The sequence below is a fragment of the Danio aesculapii genome, chromosome 9 (assembly GCF_903798145.1).
Source record: "Danio aesculapii chromosome 9, fDanAes4.1, whole genome shotgun sequence".
NCBI classification, from domain to species: Eukaryota; Metazoa; Chordata; class Actinopteri; order Cypriniformes; family Danionidae; genus Danio; species Danio aesculapii.
Window position 1 is genome coordinate 44,287,958 of NC_079443.1, and position 17,911 is coordinate 44,305,868.

The 17,911-nt window shown below is 35.0% G+C and overlaps 1 protein-coding gene across 1 annotated transcript in view; it reads right to left on the bottom strand.

Moving 5' to 3' along the window:
- Window positions 1-218: 218 nt before the first annotated feature.
- Window positions 219-17,911, bottom strand: part of LOC130235287 (coiled-coil domain-containing protein 141-like) — a 54,552-nt gene continuing 36,859 nt past the window's right edge. Inside the window, exons 18-25 of the mRNA XM_056465827.1 lie at window positions 11,085-11,225; window positions 10,750-10,947; window positions 10,289-10,472; window positions 9,590-9,702; window positions 9,423-9,485; window positions 6,743-7,279; window positions 4,634-5,463; window positions 219-2,660 (exon numbers count right to left, since the gene is read on the bottom strand). Of these exons, the coding sequence (XP_056321802.1) occupies window positions 2,390-2,660; window positions 4,634-5,463; window positions 6,743-7,279; window positions 9,423-9,485; window positions 9,590-9,702; window positions 10,289-10,472; window positions 10,750-10,947; window positions 11,085-11,225 (2,337 nt within the window). The 3' untranslated portion in view covers window positions 219-2,389. The remainder of the gene's footprint in view (window positions 2,661-4,633; window positions 5,464-6,742; window positions 7,280-9,422; window positions 9,486-9,589; window positions 9,703-10,288; window positions 10,473-10,749; window positions 10,948-11,084; window positions 11,226-17,911) is intronic.

Consider the following 17,911-nt stretch of genomic DNA (forward strand, 5'->3'; position numbering starts at 1 on the left):
TTGACTATCATAGTATCTATTACATACCATGGATGTTGATGGTTTCTGTTCAGCTTTATTCACAATATCTTCTTTTGTTTAACATAAAAATGAAACTCATGAAGACTTGGAAGGACTTGAGGGTGGATATATTTTCATTTTTGGGTGAACTTTTCATCAACATTTTCTTTAAGAAACAGAAGTGAATTTCTTCAAATTACTACTATTAAAGCAGAAACTCTTTAAAAATAAATAGTTTAATGGTAAAATGCTGAACATGTTATTTCAGAACTGCAACTATAAATAACTGGAGAGCATTCCAGGGTTTCATTACCATCACAAAGAGAACTGCATGCAGATCAGTTGCTACTTGCATAATATAATAGGAAAAACAGAATAACTCGAATTTATTAACTACGTTAATTATCACAAAACATTGTTACAGTGATTTCAGTGTTCATAACCTTCACGAACAAATCTATGGGTAGTTGAATCAGCAATAAAAAAACACTCAACAACAATATTTTTTATGGTTAAAATGCATATGAATGTATAAAGTAAAGTGTATATTGAGGTCCTGTGACTGATCGCCTTTGTAAAGCACCATTTTAACCACATTAATGCACGGCATGATGTGTCAACTTCATTTTTATATCTACAGTGCATCCGGAAAGCATTAATAGCGCTTCACTTTTTCCATTTTTTTTTTTAATGTTACAGCCTTATTCCAAATGGATTAAATTAACATATTTGCTCAAGATTATACACACACTACTCCATAATGACAATGTGAAAAAAAGATTTTGATCACATGTACATAAGTATTCACAGCCTTTACCATGAAGCTCTAAATTGAGCTCAGGTACATTCTGTTTCCACTGATCATTCTTGAGATGTTTCAGCAGCTGAATTGGAGTTCACCTGGGGTAAATTCAGTTGATTGGACATGATTTGAAAAGGCATACACCTGTCTATATAAGGTCCCAGGGTTGACAGTGCAGGTCAAAGCACAAACCAAGCATGAAGACAAAGAATTGTCTGTAGACCTCCGAGACAGGATTGTCTCGAGGCACAAGGCTGGGGAAGGTTACAGAAAAAATTCTGCTGCTCTGAAAGTTCCAATGAGCACAGTGGTCTCCCATCAACTGTAAGTGGAAGATGTTTGGAACCACCAGGACTCTTCCTAGAGCTGGCTGGCAACCCAAGCTGAGTGATCGGGGAGAAGGGCCTTAGTCAGGGAGGTGATCAATAACACTGTCTGAGCTCCAGCGTTCTTCTGTGGAGAGAGGAGAACCTTACAGAAGGACAACTATCTGTGCAGCAATCCACCAATCTGATCTGTGTAGTTGAGTGGCCAGATGGAAGCCACTCCCTGCCTGGAATTTGCCAAAAGACATCTGAAGGACTCTCAGACCATATGAAACAAAATCTGATGAGACTCAAATTGAACTCTTTGGAGTGAATGCCAGGCATCACGTTTGGAGAATACCAGGCACTGCTCATCACCAGGCTGATACCATCCCTTCAGTGAAGCATGGTGGTGGCAGCATCATGCTGTGGGGATGTTTTACAGCAGCAGGAACTGGAAGACTAGTTAGGATAGAGGGAAAGATAAATGCAGCAATGTACGGAGACATCCTGAATAAAAAACCTGCTTCAGAGTACTCTTGACCTCAGACTGGGATGACGGTTCATCTTCCAGCAGGACAATGACCCAAAGCACACCACCAAAAAATGTGGCTTCACAACAACTCGGCGAATGTCCTTGAGAGCCAAGACCTAAATCCTATTGAACATCTCTGGAGAGATCTAAAAATGGCTGTACACCATCGCTTCCATTCAACCTGATAGAACTTGAGAGATACTGTAAAGAGGAATGGGCAAAAATTGATGCCAAGCTTGTGGCATCATATTCAAAAAGTCTTGAGGCTGTAATTGCTGCCAAAGGTACATCAACAAAGTATCGAGCAAAGACTGTGAATACTTCTGTACATGTGATTTTTCAGCTTTTTATTTTTAATAAAAAATGTTTTCACATTGTCATTATGGGTTATTGTGTGTAGAATTTTGAAGAAATAAATACATTTAATCCATTTTGGTAGGCTGTAACATAAAAATGTGGAAAAAGTGAAGCGCTATCAATACTTTCCAGATGCACTGTACAGATATTTAAACAATATCATAAGAGCTGCATGCATTAAAATCAGAATATACTTACTAAGCTGCCAGAATAGTTTTAGATGAAGAAGAACAACAACAGCAACAAAGAAAAAAACATTTTATATCAACTACCCATGTGCTCTTTTATTTTGTGCAGCCACCCCACACAGTCAGTTGTGTGCACATTAGCGGTTGTGATGCAAAGAGTCCAACATCCATGTGTTTTTCCTTATGTTAATGGTAGTGTCCATTATAGTAACAGCAGATAGAGAAGCCACAAGAAGAAGCAAAGGGTGCCAAAGCAGGTGTGCCAGTCCAGTTTGAGGACATCAAGGTCAGTGCCGTTACCTTTGACCTGCAGCATGGAGCTGGACGACACTGTGCCGGCTGAGTTTGAAGCAGTAACCACATATTGGCCAGAGTCTCTCACTGCAGAGCTGTGAATGAACAACGCATGCTTGCCTTCTTTATGGGACAGTTCTATATGCTCATCATTGGCCAGTTTGTGTCCGTTCTTGAACCTAAACAAAGAGTGGATTATTATGTCACACAATCACACCACAGCAAAATAAGCGCACATTAATACACACACAATGGAAGAGAGAAATTAGAGGAAATGTTAAAGTCAAAGGTCCTACTGAGGTTAAATACAATGGAAAGGTTAGCTAAAGGAAATGTGGATTAAGAAGTTAGTATATGAATGGAATTTATGCATGACAGTGGAAAAAACAATGGACAATTAAAATGAAATATTGAAATATTTTCTCAACAGCTCTGCTTTCATGCACAGACAAAAATGTGTGTTTAACTACAACAACAATCCTGTGAATTTAGTTTTTAAAAACTGCAGTGTCGATCAACGATTTGTATAATGAGGATTTTCCACTAATTTAGATGTAGAAATGTATGTATGTATAGAGTGACAGCGATCAATAAACTCACTACAGCTTGACAAATATTCCTGCTGTTGGACAACATAATGTACCTTTGAGGCTTTTTTAGGCAAGAATGGAGTTGTTTAGATTGCAACTATGCAGTTTATTTATAAAGATAGTGTCTATTTTAAATATTTATAATTTCGGAGAGACAGCACATCAGCAGCCATTAGCCTGCCATTGAGCAGAGCAAAGATGGTTGACATCGTCTATCCAAAAGATGGCGACAGAGACCACATAAAAAGCCCTTAAAGCAGAAAAAAACACCATTTTCCAACTATAGCTGATCAAATCATTATAAAACTGGTAAATGTTTTTTAAGTCGATCTCTCTTTTGTATGTTGTAGAGCTGTATTTATAACATATAATTGTAGTGTATGGAGTGTGAGATGGGAGTCGCGTATCAGGAATGTGCGGTTTTTGTGTTGGCCACTCTTTTTATAGCACTTTATATAAACCCAATCTGTTTGTTTCTATAAAGTCTCCTGTTTTTGGTACTGCAGACTAGTTCAGTAAAAAGAAAGAAAGAAGAAATTCCCGCATGTGTTTAGCATTTTTCTCTATCGCAAAAACAACAGTAATCAGGTAGTGTTTGCTTTGCTTTGGCTTTTTCAGGGTTAATTATTGTGATCTCCCAATTGCAACAGAGAAATACAGGGAAATTTCTGTAGATGGATGGCATTTCATTCCGTTCAGTCTTATAATCTTAAAATGTGAGCAAAATCACCTGTTTTGTCATCACTTTAGACATTACGCTAGAGAATCATTCAAATACTAGCTCTAAAATGACGTTGGTGAAATTAGCAACGGTGCTGTTCTGACGTCAACTGCAGATGTGAATGAACGGCGGAAGAAAGTAGTTGGCTAGTGTTTGATTTTCTTTATTATTTACACGATTATGCCGTCAAACTGTTGTATAAATGCAATATCACACTCGTAGCAGTGCGATATGGCTGTATATTGTGACTGGTGGGATACTAAGGCAATGCACGTCTCCCACCAGTGCTGATGTACAGCCATATTGCACTGCTACAAGTGTGATGATATTGCATTCATACAACAGTTTATGTGTGATATTGCTCATATATATATACGAACTATTATATATATATATATATATATATATATATATATATATATATATATATATATATATATATAAGAACTATTAATTTGTAATTTATTTGTAATTTGTCAAATATGCATTTTAATTTATTTTGTTAATTTTTTTTGTTTATGTTTAAAATGTATTTCCTATAATGAGGTTTTAGTCAACATTCTGGATTAAAATTGATTTGATTATTAATATTAAAATATTTTTATTTCTTGTCAATGTGATTTTATTTAGATTACTCTTTGTTTCCAAGAAATTCGTAGAAAAATACAAAATACAAATTTTGACTGACCCCAAATTCTTGAAAAGCTGTGCACATTATATTATTTTATATTATATTATATTATATTATATTATATTATATTATATAATATATAGCAAGTCTCACTGCCGATTAGCAAAGAATGTTTACATTTATTAGTCAAGTTTGTTATAAGCTACCCACCAGGTTAATGTAGGCTCAGGAAATCCAGTGACTTCCACCTCCAAGGTCACCGGAGAGCCCTCCATTACCGTGGCATTGGACAAAGGTTTGGAGAAGTTTGGACCTGGGTCGCTTTCTAATTTGCCCATAACTTTTTTAGAAGACACCCGCTTGATCTCTTCTCGAATGGCTTTGGGCTTGCAGAGATCCGACTCTGTGGTTAATGGGGTAGGGGTTGCATGCGTGTTACTAGCCCGATCGGCGATGGACTGACCCAAACTGGAATCATGCACACACTTTTGTGTCTCTGTATGACTCTCATGCACTGAGTAATGAGTTTCAGTGACACTGCAAGGCAGTGGGTTGCCAGATTTGTTCTTTAAGATAGTGGAGATGGTGTTTGAAACAAGATTAGGAGCAGGGACTGTGAGAGGGCTTTGTACAAAGGAGGACGATTCTGATCTAAATTTGGTCCCCATGACAGCGGTGGGTGATGGGTAACTTTCAGCCTGGCTTGACATCCAATCCTGCTGTCTCTGGTGCAGGGTTTCACTGTGATGGGATTGGGACTGGTGGCTATATTGGTTTATGCGATGGCTGTGTGAGCTCACACAATAACCATCATCAAAGTCATTTTCGGACTGGATAATGTTGGATTCTGGGGTCTCTGATAAAGGAGGCAAAGAGATGTCATCTGGAGAAGTGCATTCGTATTCGTCATTGGAAAGTGATTCCTCTGTGAGATGGTCAGGATGGAAGTCACCCTCATGTAGACTTCCTAAAGGAGCTGCTGGCTCTGGTGTGCCATGTGGCAAAAAGTCATCTTCTAAAGAATGATGAGCGGAAGCAGTCTAGAGGGGTAAAAAATAGCAAATAAATAAAAGGAAAAAAAATTCCCATTAAAATGAGAGAGATTTCATTTTAATAAGTTCAGAAAGTAAAATTAATGCCATTTTTAATTAAATGTGTTTAATTTACCCCTCAGTCATATATAAAAGTAATTTCTGTTGAGCATGTGAACACAATGGCAAAACAGAGCTGTTGAAGAACACACTTAACAACACTCAAATCTTAGCGGGAAAAGGACATTTTTAAATTTCAGTACCGATTTGAATTGAATTCCAGTATCTTGACACACTAACGTTCTGTATGTATTTATTTCTGAATTAATGTATGAATGTGTGAATGTATGTATGAATGTATGTACAGTGAGTGACAGTTCAAAATCACCACTACTGCCATGTGTGGCACCGCCACAGGACAAAGAGATTAGTAAAACGTTTTTAGGTGTAACCGCAGTTAGCGACCATGCCGCCAGGGGGCACAAAGGGACAGGATGCGAACAGAGAAATACACAGTAGCTGTAAATACCCTGCTACTTGTAAATGAAGATGAAATAATTCTAATTTGAATGATTTAGGGCTGCACAACATTGGGGAAATAGGCAATATTTTTGTAGTTTGTTGTGATGATATAATATTTATTTTTAATGCTATTTTTATAGCTATATTTTAAAATGATTAATTTATGTAATGATCATATTGAAGTAAACAGATAGTAGAGAAATATTTATGATGCAATTAATTCTAACTTAGGCTAAAAGAATAAGGTGCAGAAATTTTAAAACCCGATGAATTGTCTCATTAGCTGTTGTCATTTTCCTCTCATCTCTGCTCCCACCATTAGTATTTATGTTCAGCCCTCTGATTTGAGGCACTAGGTTCACTTTGGCTGTTCTACCTAATAACAAACCTACTGGAGAAGCAGACATAACGTTAAGGTGACATTCAATTGTCAAATTTGGATAACATATGCATGCAAACCACAGATGTTTGGCACAAAAATAAATTTAATTAATCAATAATAAATAAATTATTGATATTGAATATTCTATTATTGAAATAAGTATAACTGGTCACACTTGACAATTTCATTAGCTAATGTACTTACTAACATGAACTAATTAGGAACAATACTTGTACATTATTTTCAAATTCATGCCTGTTAAGATTAATTAACAGAATAATTTACAATTTATTCTGCAGCCCTAGTATGATCACATTCTTAATTATTAATATTTAAAACAGGGATCAGTTTCACAGAATGCCTCTAATATCAAAGCAGGCTTACCTTGGAATATGAATGTAAAGGGGGATTTCTATTACAGGCCTGATACTTGTCCTCAGAGCTGGTCTTCTGAACAGGGCAAGGTTTCTCCATACCCTGCAACTCTTTCTGTATATTTATGATATTGGGGCGAGAAAGACCTGCATCTCGTGGAGGAGGAAGTGGTGGTGGAGGTGTTTCTTGCGAGTCCCTCTTTGTTAGCATGAGAGTGTGACTCTTCTTCTCTCGCTCTACAGGGGAACGGCTCACATTAATGGTTTGGGAGTGAGAGAAGGATGTGTGCATTTCCTCTCTTTTCTCTAAGGTAGATTTGCTGGTGATGCTCTCCACTTTGCTGGTCTTGGAATAGGCCTCCTGTGTGTAAGATCTAGTCTCTGACAACACTTTCTGATATTCTGGATGATGTTTGTCTGGCAGATCTTGGCGTTGTGTTTTGCGGAGTTGAGGTTTCTTGGTTTCTGGACTCTTGCCATCAGGCATCTCTTTTGTGCAGTGTGGACCTGTCATCTCAGGGGTATGTCCACTTTCCTTTTGTTCAGGCTGAAGTGGTAACAAAAAAGAAAGAAAGAATAAGAAACATGGTTTGAGGTCGGGTTACTTTTCAGATGTGCATGGTAGATTTACAATGCATTTATTGAATATTTCAAGTGAAAATTTCTTGAATAATGCAATGATTTAAACCTAATTTTAATATGTTGTATCCTCAAGAAACTTATTACAGTTTTTTGATCTTGTCTTGTGATTTGTCAATGCTATGTTAAATTTAACACTGGAGTATGCAAGTGTCATTTATCTCTGTCAGTGAACCAAGGTTATTGTAGTTTACTAAAACCATAACATTTTTAGTACATCAATGTAATTTTGTAATTTTAAATATATTTAAATTATCTATTCATTTTGAATTGGTTTTATGTTTATATTAACTACAACTGAAAAGTAAAACAAAAAGTAACAGTAATATATATACACACAATACATATGCACAATATATACACAATAGTTCTGTCTGGTTCTCGAATCTGATTGGCTGATAGCAGTGTGATATTCTGCAATAACAGCACCCGTCAGCCACTTATAATGTACTTTTAAGGCATTTCTTATAGTTGGGAATATAGTTGTTTAGATTGCAACTACGCAGTTTATTTATAAGGATAGTGTCTGTTTTAAACAATTTCTAAAATTCAGTGCGTTGGTGGGCATCAGCATGCAGAGCAAAGAAATTAACGACTGAGTGCCACAAGATGGCACATAATAAGTCCTTAGGAGAGAAAAACTCTGCATTATCTTTCAACTACAGCTGATCAAATCATTATTAAACAGGTAAGTGACTTTCTAAGTCGATCTCTCTCTTTTGTATTTTGTAGTGCTGTATTTATACCATTGTAATCTGGTAGTTATTGCTTTGCCTTGGGAAGTCTCTGTAGACTGATTGCATTTAGCCCCTACTTCAGTTCTACCCCTTAGCACTTCCCCTTACCCCTACCCCTCGTTTTGCGCATTCATATGAATGGGGTAGTGATGTCCCAATTCTCTTTAGCTTGAAGGCATAGGGCAAAGGGGAAGAGCTAGATAGCCCTTGAATTGGAGATTTTTCAGGACAACACTCGAAATCAAGGGGTAAGAAAATTTCCCAGAATACACCAGCCACAACGGCAGCATGGCTGCACACGGATGTCAGGAGATGCACAAATTAGTATTTTTTTTTGTCATTATTATAAATTTTTTGAACAAACAAGCATAAGTTTTAATACAATCATAACGGCGTTTGTGTTTTACAATCAGACTTTTAAAAAAAATATGCTAAAATAAAAAACGCTAGATTTCGCTATCTATAATCCCTAATAAAAACTCCTGTATAGCAGTCGCGCAACATACTGTACTTTCACAACTGACACTCGAATAGCCTGTCAGAAAAGTCTAGTGCCTGGGAATAATCTTTTTACAGTGTCTGGTATTATGTTAATGTTGTTTTCTTGTGTTTACATAGATAAATATGGCCACTGTGTAAATGCACTGTACAGTTACCATCATTACGTAAATCATTACGATAACATCATATTTGTTGCCTTCAGTGATTTACTAAAGATAAATACAAAAAAAAAAGCAACTGGAATAACTACAGCAGTCGCAATCCTCGATTTCATATGAAGGAAGAGATCGCGATGACACACAGTATGATGATGTGTGCAGGAGTTGTAGTGGTGTCCCATTTCTTAGGGGTAAATTTTGAAGCACTTCCCTTTACTAACATGAACTAACAATGAACAATACATTTACTACAGTATTTGTTCATGTTAGTTAATGAAAATACAGTTGTTCATTGTTAGTTCATGTTAACTCACGGCGCATTAACTAATGTAAACAAGCATGTTAATAATGCATTAGTAAATGTTCAATTATGATTAATAAATGCTGTACAAGTGTTGTTCATGATTAGTTCATGTTAGTAAATGCATTAACTAATGAACCTTTCTGTAAAGTGTTACCAAAATTATTATATTAAAGTTTTAAATATATTAAGAGATTTTAATAAATATTAATCTTGAAAACAAATAGGTTATGAAAGTATGAAAAGATGTCTTGAATATATTTTACATTTAACTTGTAATCATAAAAATATATAAAATGTAAAACAATATAGATTTAGCATGATTGCAATTGTCAAAGTGTAATTGGTGTTTACCGTATCAATAGTGTCCCGTTTTTTGTTGTCTTCCGGTGTTAAAGGCTCTTTCAAGGTCTCCAACTATAGAGAAAGTCAATAAAAAGTTATGTCAAGTATATTTTACATAGTTTTGGAACTGTACAAAGTCTCTCACAGAGCAAATAAATTAAATTGGATGTTTTCACCTCAAGTTTGGCTTCAAGGTCAAGAAGTCCATTAGACAGCTCTTTTATTGATTCAACAATTTCATGGTGCTTGTTGATTGTTTTCTCCATGTATTTCTTTCCTTCGTCAGTGCCTGCATAAACAAAATAAACAATGTATAAAAGTAAAACCATGAATGATTTTGATACTTATCGTAATATTATCTAATATAGTCTGATTTAGTTGTTAAACTTGAATTGTCATATTGTTCCTCTGTTTAAAAAATATATTGTTACTGGATATGCATCACATCTTTTCAGTGAGCATGTAATTCTTGTTTACTGGGTTTTGAAATGGCCAGAGGAACGTATTGAAGAATGAGGGGTTAAAACTATTAAATAAAAACTACTCTGGGGTCTCTTAACACTTATTTCGGCAACACTTTAGTTTAAGTACTGTACCAACTCACACACCATTCACTACTGGCTTATTACCTGCCTATTAACTGTATTTGAGCAATTATAAAGTATGATTTATTTCAATTCCCTAATCCAACTCAATGCTTATCCCAACTATAGCCCAAGAAGCAGCTAATTTGTAGTTTATGGAGTTAAAAAATCTTAGTTAATTGTTTGCTAACAGTGTGAAATGTATATTAAAAAAAGGTTGACCACTATTCCATATTGCCCTCATTGAAATGATAATGAGAAATCAATCAGAATGTATTGTCAGTTTCTCACCATGCAGCCGCACTGCCAGCTCTGTGATCTGGCTAATTCTCTCCTCTTGCTGTGGGATTGTGGGCCACACAAATTTTTCAAACTGTTTGTAGAGACAGCTGACCGCTTCCTTAGTCTTACACTGGGAAGAATATTTACCCACACGCACAATTGTGGAGCTTGCCTCGTCGCACCAGAACTGATACTGCATTTAAAATGAAAGGTGAGAGGAGAGACTATTTTCAGAGACTATTTATAGCTGTTTTGAAGTCATACATAAGCGAAAGCCAATCATAATCATGTTGTTTTCTACTTTATCTAACAGCATTGACAAAGAAAGGAAAGCAGAAACTGAAATTAGAAGTTTAATGCAATAAATCAATAAAAAACTCCACAACTGGATTATAAAACGAGCCTCAAATTGCTTCTGAATTGTGTTAGTAGCCGGCATTATCTTATTATGTGTTCCTGGTGAACCTCACCTCCTCTAAGGCCTGCTGGAGCTTGACATTCATGTCCAGGTTTTGTTTGTACTCCTCCACTGCCCTGTCAAAGTCGCCCACCTGTCTCTGCAGCTCATTTAAGGGATCCTCAATCTCTCTGAGGCTGTTGCCAATTAAATGTCTCTCACTGCTGCTGGACACTTTCAGAGTGAAGGCCTGCAGCTTCTTCTTTAATACCTAAAACATTTTAGAAATAGACTGTCAAAACATTAAAATTTCCTGAGGTATCAGTGTGCATAATTATCTAAGTATTAAGTAAGATTCTCCATAAAAAAATTATAAACAGGCACTTATTATTTAATAAGTTTCATTACCTGTAGCTTTTCAATGTATATTTCAATTTGCTGGATCTGGTTTTTCACTGCCTTGAAGTTTCTTGACTTTTCGTTTTTCTTCATGTAGTTGAATTTCAGATTGTTGAATTTCTTTTTGAGATCTTTAAAAGACTCCCTCAGCTAAAAAAGAAAAAGAATAAAAATGTTTAAACACTGTAAAAGCAAATCATGCAAAGAAAAGAGTTTTATACTGGATTAAACCAAGAGAAAAGCAAAAATATTTCTATGTAAATATTTCTAATGATTTGAATCTTAACAAACCAGTCGTGAAATATGTTGCCAAATATAATAAGCATAATCAAATATAAAAGCTTGGATGTGGGGAGGGTCTCTATCAGAGGGCAAAGTGAGGTTCGGCTGAGTCCAGGGGGATTATTTTGGAGGGATTAATTGTCAGGCTGGTGGATGATTTATAATGCTGATCCATTTCTGTCCAGCCTGATGAGCTTTTGCAATGGTGTCGTGTCTCTAAATGACAGGCTCAAGTGTCGCCCCAAGGACAGCTGCAAACCCAGCGTCTACAGTCAGTTAAAGAGACTTGTCTTACTGGACTTTTCCAACAGAGGGCTGTAGAGGACGTTTCTTCAAACATAGAGAGAAGTTCAGATACACAACCATTGATGACTTTCACAAGGCTAAAAGGAACACAACTCTTTTTTTGAAAATAGGCTCATTTTATGTTACACAGTTGTGTTTTACCACTTTTGAATCCATTCAAGCAGATCTCTGGGTCTGGCAGGAGTACTTTAGCTTAGATTATTATAAATCACTGAATTGGATTAGTCCATTAGCATCTCATTTAAAAAATTGTTTTGATAATTTTCCTATTTAAAGCTAAAGACTCTTCTGTCGTCACACCATGTGCTAAGACTAACAGAAAACAAAAAATAGCTTTTTTTTTTGGCCAATAGGAACTATACTCTCATTCTGGCGTAATAATTAAGGAACTTTACTGCCATACCCTGACTACAGCAGGCGCAATGATATTACGCAGCTCTGTTATCTAGTTACGCAACATCATTAAAATGATTCAAACTCTTTTTAGTAATTTGAGCGACATGTTGCTCCTTTCAACTTGCCCTTTTCTGAGTTAACAGCATCTTCAACGTATGCCTCTGCCATATCTATGCGCCCAGAGAAATATTTCACATCCTTTTTAACATCATGAATCACACTTTGTACTCCACCAAGCTTAGTGATAGTTACTTCTCCTTCGATCATTTTTTAATCACATCTGACTCTTGGCAAGCGATGTCACAGGTGGTCTTTCCCTAACCCTCTATTCACTTTATTGTTCATGTATGAGCGGGTGCAGCCATTAGAACCTTTTTGGCTTGAGACTTTCAGTCTCATTCACTTCCATTCATTTTAATAAACTGATATTTTCTTATTATATTATTCTACTTGGTCTGTACAGTCATGCAAACATTTCTTTGTAGAGCAAGTAGTTTGACTGTTTTCTGGCGTTTATTATTTCTAGTCATTTCTCCCATAGGCAACAAAATCGGAAGTTTCAAAAATGGGTGCACTTCCGCATTGAAGAACAAGGTCAACAGGGCATCGTCATTTATAAATGACACTAAGAAAATTCTATTTTTAAAGACACTAATGATATTTAACCAATAAAATGAAATCTTAGTAATGTAACATGACATCTCCTTTAGCCAATAAAACTAAAAGATACTTGCCATTTGCTTTACATACTTGGAAAACATGAACTAAAATAAATGACAAGATTGTGAGTTCATTTTTAACTATAAAATCTTTAAAAATATACATATTGTACATTTTAGGTTGTTCTTAAAGATGTGTCATTTTTCATCCACATTTTATAAAAACAACAATTTAAAAACACAAAAATCTGTGCGTCGTGTAAAAATGACAAAATCATTTTAGGGATCATATTTCCTGTGTAGCTGTCAATGTTGTTCAGTACTATGAGCTGAGTACACTATCAGATGAGCTAATGCTGCTAGCATCGTCCTGTGCAATTTTGACTTATGGCATCTTGATTGTTTAATTACCACACAGAGTTGATAAAACAAGCTGAAAACTTGTCGGTGAAAAGGCTGATATTCAGGACTTTAAATGAAAGACGTCAGGAGCTCACACAAATGTGTGTGCCTACTGGAGTCATAACCACACCCTACCCTTGAGCATCATGCTAGCCCATGTCTATTCCACATTCAATGCTAAGCTAAGCTAAAAGTATCCCTGACAGATCCTGAGGCTGAATAAATACAAAAAAAGATAAAACTCAACTGTTTAACTCTATGCCTATTGTAAAACGAGCCAATTTCCCCATCAAAAAGAGGAATGTTAATTTAATGGTGACTGTTAGTGTCTAAACAACTTACTCAAATTGTGCACAGCTAACATTTATGGCCACAGCTGTTTCCCAGGGCCTTGCAACCAATAAAACCAGCAGTGAAGTATTGCTGCAGACCAAGAAGTCCAATCTGCCTAAACTGACAGCATGCAGATTCACAAGACGATAGCAGGATTTTAGACTTATATTGTACTTCTAAATCAACTAATCTAAAAGTAAAAATGAGTCAAAGTGACTGCAAAGAAAATAGCATCCATTTAGTAGCATGTGAAAGCTTCTGTAAGCAGTATAGACGTGAATCAGGGCGAGAGAAACGAAGACACTTTTCTTTGCAGATGAGCAGCAGCAACTGTCCAAGCTAAAATGTCAGCTTGTTTACTCATGCATATTTATGACTAGGTGGCTGTTCAAGTGGTATGACCGACAACATATGGTGAGTCACAAAGTCATCAAATTAGAAATTATGTTAAGATATTCAGTATAACAATAATTAAGTTTAACAGCAAATCATCGTATCATGAATACGCAGCATTCAAGTACTTTTGTTTACAAATACACTGACAATTTAAATGTTTAAGGACACAACAGTGTAATTTTTTGTTTACAAAGGACTCATTAAACAGCAAAAATAAGTAAAAATGTATCAATTAAAATAAAATAATCAAAACATTTAGATTAAAAAATGTATATTTCATTCTCTCAACCTTTGTTTTAATGTATTTTCTTTCACAATAAGAAATTAATCTTTCCTGATTAACAAATTCAAATATTAGAAATTATTCTGAAAGATCATGTGATGTGTGCTGCCATCAAAAAACAAACAAACAAAAAACAACGCATTTTGGATGCATTGAAAATTCATTCATTTTCTTTTTGGCTTAGTTCCTTTATTAAGGGATCGCTATGGCCAAATGAACCTAATCCAGCATTTGTTTTACACCGTGGATGCCCTTCCAGCTGCAACCCATCACTGGGAAACACCCATACACTCTTGCATTCACACACATACACTACAGACAATTTAGTTTATTCAATACACCTGTAGCGCATGTCTTTGGACTGTGGGGGAAACCGGAGCACCCAGAATGAAACCCACGCCAACACGGTGAGAACATGCTAACTCCAGACAGAAATGCTAACTGACCCAGTCAGGGCTGGAACCAGTCTCCGTGTGCCACCGTGATGCCACAACATCATAACTAATTAGAATAATTAATCACAAAATTTCTAAATACTTCTTATATATATATATATATATATATATATATATATATATATATATATATATATATATATATATATATATATATATATATATATATATATAATAAAGGCAGCCTTGGTAAACATAAGAGACATTCTTGAAGAGATAGCTCACCAAAGATGTGTAAAGCAGAAAATGTAAACAATTCCTTGCCATTTCCTCACACTCAAGTGGTTCTAAACTTTTATTATTAACTTTTATATTGCAGGTTTTCTGCAGCTTTCAGCAAGTCAAATTTAAGACTTTTTCATATTTAAGACCATTATTAATGAAATTTAAGGATTAATGATTTTTGATAATAGACCAGTTGGGCCAATGGAATTGTTTTTTGCTTGCCAGAAAAACCAAATTAGTAAAAAAGTATATTACAGAGAAAATAACATAAATAAGCAAAAATATATGCAGTATTTATTGGCTTTTGGTCCAAATGGATTGTATAACTCCTATTAAACCTTATGTGTTTCTGTTATAAAACCTTCAGTTTCATGTCTATTTATAAGCATTATGTCCACTCCCCCTTACTTCTGTAAATAGTTTTTGTGTAGATGGAAGATGATGTAAAGCAGGGGTGTCTACGCTCGGTCCTGGAGGGTTTAGTTCCAACCGTAATCAAACACACCTGAACCAGCTAATCAAGGTCTTACTAGGTATACTAGAAACTTCCAGACAGGTGTGTTGAAGCAAGTTGGAGCTAAAATTATCAGGACACTGGCCCTGTAGGACCGACTTTGGACCCCCCTGATCTAAAGGATGCTGTTATTATCATGAGTAATTGTGTAGCTGTTTTTAGTTTAGGAATTTTAATTTGGAGAATTTGGTGTATCTCTTTGCAATAAAAAAACTTTTATTATTTTTTTAATTGAGATGGATTGTTGGTGATTCGATGGATCTTGGCCCGATTTACTTGGACAGAGGAAACTTAAGACCAATTTAAAACTATTAAGACCTCACGGACACCCTGTATTGTGAGCAATGTGGGGAACAGCTATAGCCATTAACGTTTATAGTAGGTCCAAAAACAACAACAAAAAACATGGAAGTCAATGGATGTTGCTTTCCAACATTCTTCAGAATATTTTCTTTTGTGTTCAGCAGAAGAAAAAAAAACTCAAACAAGTTCTGATCAAGTAGAGGGTAAGAAAATTCGTACATTTTTGGTGAACTATCCCTTTAAAACCTCTAGAGATTTAAGTAGTAGTGTACACAATCATTTCCATTGATTTTAAGTCTCTGCGCCATTTTAAATGCCACTGTTTTGGACAGGGGTTAATTAGCACCATCAGATAAGGAAGCCGTTCAATTTGAAGCCACATTAAAGGCTTGATAAAGTGAAGACATAAAACGAAAAAAAAAAAAATAACTAAAACGTGGCCTGAATCAATGGTGCCAGACAGTGGACTGCATGTGAAGCTACTTTTAGAAATTTCCCTGCTCTATTTTAAAGTGTTGCAGCAGTCATGCATTGAAATGGCATGACATCATGTGACACAGAGAAAAAGTTTTGAAAGTTCAAATTTTTACTACTACTGTTTCTAGATTACTGACTTATTTACAGACACCTGATCTTCAAGAGATGCACTATATGTTCTGTGCATACTGTATGTGAAATCTGACAAGATAAAATATAATTTGATAAACAATGATTTTTTTAAAAATTATTATTATTAAAATACTGTTACTCACAGCTTCACGGTAATAAATGCTGGTTTCCACACAATCGATTTGTTTTGGGACAACATGATGAAATTAAGTTAACTTATTAGTTTTTGCAAATTTATATGGATTGAACATGAAACAAATAAGTTGCACTGATTAAACATTTTAGAGCTTGAAAGAGATAAACTGTGACCTTAAGCTGTTTTACTTCATTTTAAGGCATGTTTGGTCTTTAGTTTAAGTGACTTATGTTCAAAGTGCCCATAAAAGTTTGCTGTGCCTCCAGTTGAGAATCCCTGGTTTTAACTGTGCTTACTCATAAACGTGGGAAAGTGAGCATACTGTCCTCTAGAGGGAGACAGAATATTATTATCACAACAGTAATGAAGAATGCTTTTAAAGTCATACATTACAAGTTTGTGAATGCGTAATATGCAATGACATATCTTCTGTTAACTCATGTTACAAAATAACATGCATCTAGGTTAAAATTTTAATTAATTTTAACTAGTAAAACTGTCCACTTCAGTACATTGTTATGGCATCATATCCTCATTACCCATGTTTATAATTTTTATGTCCATAGCAAATTGTAGCATATAACTGTTTTGCACAATATTTTATTTACTTATTTATTTTGCATTTAGTCATTATCCTATTAAGCTTAGGGACAGGGTGAGAGGTAAAAAGTATTAAAGCAAATGCTGTCAGATTAATTTCAGTCAACGGTGGAAGGGAAGATACCTATGATTCAGTGGTCCTTTATGGCTTCATCAATATATACAGCTGAAGTCAAAATTATTAGCCCCCCTGTGATTTTTTTTTCTTCTTTTTTTAATATTTCCCAAATGATGTTTAACAGAGCAAGGAAATTTTCACAGTATATCTGATAATATTTTTTATTCTGGAGAAAGTCTTACTTGTTTTATTTCGGCAAGACAGTTTTAAAAAATTTTAAAAGCCATTTTAAGGTCAGAATTATTAGCCCCTGTAAGCTATATGTTTTTTTTCGATAGTCTACAGAACAACCATCGTTGTGCAATAACTTGCCTAATTACCCTAACCTGCCTAATTAACCTAATTAACCTAGTTAAGCCTTTAAATGTCACTTTAAGCTGTAAAGAAGTGTTTTGAAAAATATCTACTCCAATATTTTGTACTTTCATTAGGGCAAATATTAAACAAATCAGTTATTAGAAATGAGTTATTAAAACTATTATGTTTATAAATGTGTTGAAAAGATCTTCTCTCCATTAAACAGAAATTGGGGAAAAAACGGGGGCTAATGCTTTCAGAGCACATAAATATTTGTAAATGAATAGTTTATTATTTATTCAAATATACATATGCAGGCAAAATGATTAGCCCTCCTGTTAAATTTTATTTATTTATTTATTTTTTTAATATTTCTAAAGTAATGTTTAACGGAGAAAGGAATTATCCAGTAGTATATTTCTTTTCTGAAGAAATCTTATTTCTTTTAGTTTGGCTGAAATAAAAGCACTTTTTAAAATAAATACAAAATAAATAATCTTTATGGTCAACATTATTAGCCAG